General features: G+C 39.9%; 1 protein-coding gene across 1 annotated transcript in view; it reads left to right on the top strand.

The window, feature by feature from the left end:
* The window catches only part of SLC6A3 (solute carrier family 6 member 3), a 105,538-nt gene that overhangs the window by 44,665 nt on the left and 51,611 nt on the right, over positions 1-9,262 (top strand). The window contains exon 7 of the mRNA XM_069076467.1: positions 6,396-6,499. Within this exon, the coding sequence (XP_068932568.1) occupies positions 6,396-6,499 (104 nt within the window). The remainder of the gene's footprint in view (positions 1-6,395; positions 6,500-9,262) is intronic.

The following is a 9,262-nucleotide window of genomic DNA, read 5'->3' as shown; positions in this document are numbered from 1 at the left end:
AGATAGATAGATAGATAGATAGATAGATAGATAGATAGATAGATAGATAAATAGATAGATATTATAGGCAGATATTTATTTGGAGCCAGACCTGTGATTTCATTGCTATAGGGAACTTCTGGTAAAGAAACTTCCTCTATCCATGCAGCTCATCAGCTTTCCTGCAATTTACAGCCTCAGAGAAGACCTCATGGACACTAAGGCAGTGCCTTACCCAAAGTCATATCATCACCACATGTCAAAGTTGGGCCTTGAACCCCAGGTCTTCCTAACTCTAAGGCCAGCTCTTAATTCACTATGCCATGTTGCATCTTTGGGGAGGTTATGTGAACTGTTCAGAGGGTTGTTAAAAAGACCTATAGTCATGTGGTGTCAGTGAGATCAGAGAGGAACAATTGGATACAAGAGATATTTTGGACATGGAATTAAACAGGACTTGGTAACTGATTGAATTTGAGAGGTGAGGAAGAAGGAAGATCTGTAAATAACCATGACTTTTTCTCCTATCTTTTTTTCTGGACCAAGATATAAAATCCAACATCCAGCCCCTGGGAGCCTGGGAAGAATTTTCTTGTCTTATCCTAATGTCCAGGATGTTCAGTAGGTTATTTAAGATGCACCTCTGCCCTTCAATGCTATGTCCCACAGCCTTCTTTGTCAGACCCAGTTCTAACAGTATGGAAGCTTAGGTTCACCTCTCATATCAACTTGGCTCCCAGGTACTCTTCAGGTCCATGTCCATAACACGTTTCACATCCATTCCTTCTTTTCTAATCTCATTGACACCATACTAGTATAAGTTCATCTCACCAACCATCTCAACTATCAAAATAACTTCTCTATAAAGGCAGCATTTTGTAATGAATAAGAAACTGAGCTTGGAATGAGAAGACCTGAGTTCAAATCCTGCTTCTGACACATACTGGCTCTGTGAATCTGTGCAAATTACTTAACCTCTCAAGTCCCAGGCAAATTTCTAAGCTTTTGAACATGTCCAGTTACTTTGAGGTGTATTGCTCTCCTCCTATGAGTTTCCTCAGGATCACAGAAGGCAATCACAAACATTTTCTTTAATGACAGAAGTGCTGCCTTGCCCTTTGTGGCTAATGGCAGTCTCCTTTCTTGTTGTTAAGTTGGTTTTCAGTCATTTCTAACTCTGTGACCCCATTTGGAGTTTTGGCAGAGATACAGGAATGGTTTGCCATTTCCTTCTCCAGCTCATTTTACAGATGAGGAAACTGAATTAAACAGGGTTAAATGACTTTCCCAGAGTCACAAACTATTTAGTGTCTGAGGCCAGATATGAATTCAGAAAGATGAGTCTTCCTGACTTCAGACCCAGCACTTTATCCACTGTGCCACCAAGCTGTCTACTAAGTATGCCTTATTTTCTTGGCTGGGAAAGATTTTTTAGTACCAAGCTCATCAACATGGTAGGGGAAGCTACTGTGACAAGTCTGATCTTCTCAAGAGGCAAAGTCCCCCTCATTATGAGTCAATGTTTTGTGCACCATGATTAACACTAGACAAAGTTCTGCCCTCTCCCCCTATCAATTGCCTTCTTCTTTTAAGAAAAGTGATCTTATCAATTCAGAAGTTCCCTCTATCAGTTCAGATTGAAACCCCTCTCTACTTTATCCTACATGACCCTTGTCCATGTTCATATACAGTTCCTCCGCAGAGGCCCTGTCTAGTACTCTGAAGTCCTTGGAGATCTTTTTCGATGTAATGTATGTCAAAGTAGCAGTTAAGCTCTTTCCACCTATAATCTCTTGTTTGCCCAATAGGATGAGCCCACATACTTTTATGATTATATATTTCCTCACTGATACACACACACACACACACATCTCACCACTTTTTGAATATGGGGCATAACTGGAAAAATGATGCAGCCTATCCATGTCCACAACACTATGTTCTTCTCTGTGCCTCTTTGGATTACTCACAACTTTGATCTTTTAAAGATTATGGTAATCTAAAATTCTCAACCCTACAACATTCTGGGAGAATATGTTTTTTTTTAATGGGATTTTACTCTGGAGAGCAGCCTGTGATTGTCAAAAAGCACTGCCCACCTTACAAATAATATCCAGCCCTTTCGCCCCTCTGTTTCATTTTGGCCATAAATCATATGTCCACATGCAATGTCTGTTTTGGAAATTTGTACTACCATATGACTTGAATGAACTGGTCATTGAACTGCAATTCCTAGTCCGGACAAGAGGCATTTTTCATCCAAGAAAATGGATTCTTGGGCCAAGTCCTTTTGAGCACTTGGAGGAGGCTTGGTAATGTTCTGGGACTTATCTGTAGAAAGGAGCATCTGGTGAACCTCACCATCAATTGAGAATCCCTCTTCCATTTGATCTTGGGAAAGAGATTAAAGGCAGAAAAGGCACTGGATTTGGAGACAAAGGGCCTGAGTTTGAATCCCAGTTCTACTGGTGACAATTTAGATGACAAGCTAAGCCATTCTTTGGGACTCAGTTTCCTCATCTGTAAAGTGGTAGAACTGGACTAGATGACCTCTGAGGTTCCTACCAGCTATAAACCTATAATGTGATAATCCTCCTTCACAACAGTGAAGACCTTTGCTGAGAATATCTTTCTCTTTTATGTAGGGATTGACATTAATGATCAGAAGGCAGATACCAAGTACAGCCAGAGAACATGACACCATAGTAGCACATGGGAGACACACACTACAATTCTCTTGATCTCCGCCCACCACTCCACTCTCTGAAGCTGCTTTCCCAGGCAGTTACCCCCCTGAGCAGAGCACTGAGAATAGCTACCAAAGGAAGGGTCTGTGTTCTTCCTCAGGACTTTTCTTTCAGTCATCTCTCTGCCCAGAATATACTTGTGGCCATTCTCATATCCACCAACAAATGGAACCACCACTTCTCCTCCTTCAATGCCCTCTATTTCATGTTGGAGTGGTGGCAAAATCCCTCACAAGCATTCTGACTGGTCTTCTAGATTTCAACTAGCTTCTCTTAGTTTCATTACTAATATAGGGATTCTATCCATTTAGGAAAGAGGTTATCTCTACCTCATAAAGGCTGAACCCCTTTCAGATTGGAGGAGACCATTTTTGCTCCTTATAAAGGACATAAAACTTGGAGTAGGTTCATTTGTCCCCCAGTAGTGTGAAGATTCAAGTGACTCATTTGCATATGAAAAGACCAATGAAACTTCAGAGCAATTAGCAGATGCAAGGATCTTTCCTTCAAGCCATAGATTGTCTCTGTACCTTTTCTCTACCCCATTATTTGTATGGATCAATAAGAGAAATTAAGAGTTTATAAAACTGGGGAAACCTTGAACCCTAGGACTATTTGGTGATAATTGGGCAAATGCTCATTGCCTAGTTATGACCTAGTCTGTAGAGAGAAAGTTTGGGAAAGTACTGGTTAGGTCACCCTAACTAGGAAGAGGTGTTGAAAGAAAAGGCCCAAGGTCCTTAGGCTGAGGTAGTAGGTTTCTGCTTCTAGTCTCTAAGGGAACAGAAGTAGAGAAATTTCTGTTATTTCTAAGACCAGGAGTAGGCACCACATTAACTCAACCAAAGACTGAGAGTAAATCTGAAGCTGGAAATACCAGAAGGAAGCAATAGTTGACCAGGGATCTACTCAGAAGTCAGACTTGGAGAGAAACCTGCTCCTGTTTATAAGTTTGGAACAAGCCTCCCAGGTTGTGTTTGGCCTTGAGAAATGTCAAGCTATGCATTGCTAATTCTCCTTATTTCTCTCTTAGTCCCCTAATTTCTCCCCCTATAAGATCTAAAGTCAGGAAAATATGCATTTGATGTGATTGAGGGAGAATAATACCTGACATTTATGTAGGATATTAAGGTTTCCAAAGTTTTTTATATATATTATTTTTTTTTGATCCTCACAATATCCCTGTGAGGCAGGTGTTATTACAATCCCTGTTGAATAGATAAGGAAGCTCAGACTGAGGCTGAGAGGTTGTTACATTCCAAGCTAGTAAATCCCTGAGGTAGGATTCAAAATGTTCCTGGTTCCAGGTCCTATCCACTAGCCCACCTAGTTCTCTCTCTTAAGAAGTAAGGGGGGGGAAGAAAAGGAGGAGGGGTAGAGAGGGGGAGAAAGAGAGAAGGGAGAAAGAATAAGGGGGAGAGAAAGAAGAAAAAAGGGGTAAGAAAGAAGAGGGAAAGAGGGAGGGGAAGTAAGGGCAAGGGAAGGGAAGAGAAGGGAAGAGAAAAGGAGGGAGGGAGAAAAAGGGGAGAGGTGAAGAGGAGAGAAGGGAGGAAGAAGGACAAAGGAGAGAGGGAGAGAGGAAAAGAAAGGGGGAGAGAAGGAAGAAGGGGAAAAAAGTAGAGGGAGGGCAGAGAAAGATGAAAGGAGAGAAGGAGGGAGGGAGAGGAGGGGAGAGAGAAGTGATGGGACCACTGAGACTCATCTATTAATTCAGATTTTTGAGCAAGCATTGATAGCTTTCTTCCTTCATTTCCTATCTGCACAGAGTGACCATTTAACTGCATCTTGTTACTTCTTAGAGGGCTTGGTGAGTGCAGTTGAATCCTCTGGTCTTTTGAGAATTGAAATAGAACTCAACAACAATAAAGTCATAGATTTTGGGGTCAGTAAAAAACCTCTAGAGTCATTTCACTTAAATATAGCATTAAAATTCCTATTCCTTACATAGGCAAGATAGATATGATATGTATACACACACACACACACACACACACAGAAAGCAGGAGTTGTCCTCAAGGAGCTTACAACTTGATGGAAGAGAAAAGATGCTCAAATAAATAGCTTTCTATCTACAGGTGAATAGGATGAATATAAAAGAGGGAAGGAAGGTGTCATTACAAGTGTGAGCCAAAAGACTGAAATGGTTAACTTGGATTTTAGAAAAATGCTTTAATAGATTTTTTTGGGTTTTTTTGGAGGGGGGGAAGGTAGGGCAATTGGGGTTAAGTGACTTGCCCAAGGTCATATGGCTAAGGTTTTTTTGTGTTAAGTGTCTGAGGCCGAATTTGAACTCAGGTCCTCCTGACTTCAGGGCTGGTGCTCTATTCACTGGACCACCACCCTTTTAGTAGATTTCTTAGAACATCTCTTTCTTTTTAACATATTTTTATTACTATCTTTTGTTTTTATTTCATCTTCATTTCTGAAGATATCCCTCTATGCACATAAGCACACACGCATACACAGAAACATGCACACACACACATACACACACACCTATAACGAAAGAATAAAAAAAGGAAAGTTAAAAAAGAAAAACCAAAACTAACCAGCACATCCAACATTATACGCAATGCTCCATACCATAGTCCATCGATTCTGTAAAGAATTAAGAGGGGTTGTTCTCATATCCAGGGGTGTGCCAGAGCAAGCTCGAAGGCAATTGTTAAATTTTCAGTCTGAGCCTTTTTACCTTGGTAATTGGCAAAAGCTAAAGAATCAGTACTTGGTTTATTGTTTTGTTGATTGTTTAGGCTTAAGAAAATGTTAATATTTTATAATAGACTGGGTTGTAGGGGTGGCTAGGCAGCACAGTGAATAGAGAACTGGCCCTGGAGTCAGGAGGACCTGAGTTCAAATCCGGCCTCAGACACTTAACACTTACCAGTTGTGTGACCTTGGGCAAGTCACTTAATCCCAATCGCCCTGCCTTCCCCCCCTCCAAAAAGCAAAAAAAAGGAAAAAAGTGGGTTGTGTATGCATATCCCCCTCCTCCAAGAAATAGTTGTTTAACATTTACCAGCATACCCCTGCTTCAATCTCTTCTGGGCCAGGCTTGGTTATAGACTGTTTTTTCAAGATGCCATAGAAAAATATTCACATTTTTAGGACATGTATATTGAATTTATAAATGGACACACTAACCTGGGTTTCATAAATTCTTATTCTTGCAAATGTTATTGTATTACAGTTTTATTTTTGAAACCTAATTTTAATATCCCTTTATATAGAAATAAAATAGCAATTGAAGGTACCAATAAATGGCACCTCTTTTAGAGAATATTCTCTTTTATCCTAAGGCCATGGGAAATATTTATTCCTTAAAGTCTAATTTGCTACTGATCATATTTTGAATACCATTTTCTTTTTGATAATGAGCTGAGTCTAAACTCATGCCACTTTCCATAAGAAAGAACAGGACACAGGCACAGGCACAATTCCCCTCAGCAAGAACCCGGGACATCATAACTGAAAACAATAATCTGAGGGGCACAATTGGGTACATGCATGCATGCAGCAGTAATTTGCAAAATTACCTGGTATTCAGCTCTTATCTTTCATCTTTGAGCTGAATGAGTTTCCTGCAATTATCTCTAATAACAGCTTTCTCTATTTCTTGCTCTCTCTCTCTCCCTTCTTTTGTGTATCTGGTTCTGGATCTGTTTGTAGGTTTGGATAGATGCTGCCACTCAAATATGCTTCTCTCTTGGTGTTGGGTTTGGTGTGCTAATAGCATTCTCCAGTTACAATAAATTTACTAACAACTGTTATAGGTAAGCTCTGAACTCTTATCTTTGAAAGTGTTTAAATGATCATATGGTGGGTCATTTATTTTTTCTATTGAGGCTTTAAAATAACTGTTACAAAAGCCACTGTCTGAAAGAAAGGGAAAACTGCTTATAAAGCCTAGAAACTAGACCTTCAGCTTACCCTTTTTGTGTATGATGAACTCTGGTAAGCTGGTGAAGCCTGTGGATTCCTCAGAATAATGTTTTTAAATGCATAGAATTAAAAAAAAAAACATAGGATTACAAAGGAAATAAATCACAGTTATCAAACAAATCACAGTTATCACACAAATTTATGGATCCCATGGTCCATAAGACTATCTTTTTGAATAAATTAAAATTAGAATAAGGATAGAACAGGTGAAATGTTAGTCTTAAACCTATTAAAATACACATTAAGTATGAAAAACAAAGAATAAAATCATATCGCCTCTCTAATTCTGTGGGATTTTCGTTTTTCTAGAATTGATGAGTCTAGATGAGACAAGGTTTGAAAACTTTATTTAAAAGTTCTCTGTTAAAAGCTACATTTTCCTTCTTCACAAGTTCAGCCTTCTCTATTACCCCTTCCCCCATCACTTTCTAGCCTCTACATTTTCCAGATAAGTTTCCTCCTAATGGAGGGGGCCATCTCCAGTCGTCCTGATGTGTGTCTGACCACTGGACGAAGATGGCTCCAGAAGAGAAAGTGAGGCTGGTGACTATGCACAGCCCTCCCTCACTTAAATCCAATTCACCGGCACATCCTGTTCTCATCTGCCTGCTCATGGTCCTCTTCCAGAATGAAGGACAAACAACAAAAACAGCCTGCTGATGGTAGCCAGCAGCCTCGCATCATTATATTCACGTAGAACTCTTCTAGGGCAGTTAGGTGGTTGAGTGGATAGAGCACTGGGCTTGGAATCAGGAAAACTCATCTTCCTGAGGTCAAATCCAGTTCTTGATACTTACTAGCTGTATGACCCTGGACAAGTCCCTTAACCCTGTTTGCCTCAGTTTCCTCATCTGGAACATGAACGGGAGAAGGAAATGGCGAAATCACTCCACTATCTCTGCCAAGAAAATCCCAGATGGGGTCACAGAGAGTCAGACACAAGCAAACAACAACAAGGTCTCTTCTGGATCACAGGACAATATTTTGACTACAAGGGACCTCAGAGGCCATCTAGTTCAACTTCTTCAAAGTGATGTAACTGGGGCCTAGAGAGAGTAAGTGACTTGACCAAGCTCTCACAGTTAGCAAGTAGCAGAGCCAAGATTCAAAACCTAAAATAGGAATTTGAACCTGATGCACTTCCCTGTCTTCTTAAGCAGATGATTCTAGGGGCAGCTAGATAGTGCAGTGAATAGAGCACCAGCCGTGGAGTCAGGAGGACCTGAGTTCAAATTTGACCTCAGACACTTAACACTTACTAGCCGTGTGACCTTGGGCAAGTCACTTAACCCCAACTGCCCTTTCTTCCCTGTTCTAAAAAAAAGACCAAAAAAAAAAAAACCCAAATGATTCTAAGTAGAATTTAGCCTTTTATTAAAGACTAAGTTTTATAAGTAAGATTATCATGTAATACAATGATGCCCTCTGGGATCATTCTTCTTACATTAAAGGACCTCAGAAGTGACCTCCCTGGCCCATGCTTTGATGTCAGCTCCCACTTCTTGTCATTGCTAAGCATTTCTCCTAGCTGCCTCAACCCCTTTCTAATTCACAGAAATGTGATCAAATGCCAATCAGTCAACCAATAAGCATTTATTAAGCTACTGTGCTAGATCCTGGGGATGTAAAGTCAAAAGTGAAACAGAAATATAATCTGAAACTAAAACAAATTACATTTAACCTCAGTCCAAAGGGGTAAAGCTAGAAAAATCTGAAACTAATTGAAAGCATATACCAAATTAAGGAGATTAACAGCATCCAAAATACATATTCATAACATGTTACTAAAATGATCCTTAAATTCTTATTCACTATCTCCTCTGCTATGTTCACTTCTGCAAAGGAAAATCTGAAATATGTTCAAAAGAGCCTTGAGTGATTCTGAGCAGCACCAGACCTGTCCCTGGATGAGTGTGTGAAGGAGGACAGGGAATCTGATTGCCTTCTGTCACCATATCACCAAATGATTTTTCTTTCAGATGAAATCAAATCAGATAATATCTGTGATGATCAAATGAGATGATATTGTAAAGAGCTTACCACAATATTTGGCATATAGTAGTTGCTTAAGAAATGCTTGTTCCCTTCCCCCTTCCATTCCTTCCTCCCCAGCAGCAATTAGCAAAGCTCATTTTGGGCTGTTACCTATAAAAAGTGACATATGTATCTTGTTGATGTGAATTTACTGGCCAGAGAATCTGACTGAAAATAACCCAGGGATTTTATGTGGAGTTACTGGTGTCTTTGACCTTTATAGACTGATTATTTACCTTCTTTTGTATCAAAAGAGATACTGTAGACATGAGTATGGGGATACCAAATAAATAGGAGGGAAAAATCAAAGCTTGATTTCTGAACATTGTGATTGCTTGTGTTTGTGGGTTAAAAACTTAAAGTAATAATACTAGTTTGAGGAAAAAATTCTCCCCTCCCCCCAAAAAAAGATTAACAATCAATTCATAGAATCTCCTTCCAAATTAGCTATCAAGACTCCCTCTCTGTCTCTCTCCCTCTGTCTCTGTCTCTCTGTCTCTGTCTTTCTGTCTCTGTCTCTCTCTCTGTCTCTGTCTCTCTCTCTCTCTGTCTCTCTCTCT

The sequence above is a fragment of the Petaurus breviceps genome, unplaced genomic scaffold (assembly GCF_028583685.1).
Source record: "Petaurus breviceps papuanus isolate PSGF00001 unplaced genomic scaffold, PetGlider_PUasm1.0 151, whole genome shotgun sequence".
Lineage (NCBI taxonomy): Eukaryota > Metazoa > Chordata > Mammalia > Diprotodontia > Petauridae > Petaurus > Petaurus breviceps.
The sequence above is the reverse complement of the archived record's forward strand: the minus strand, read 5'-3'. Positions and strand labels throughout refer to the sequence as shown.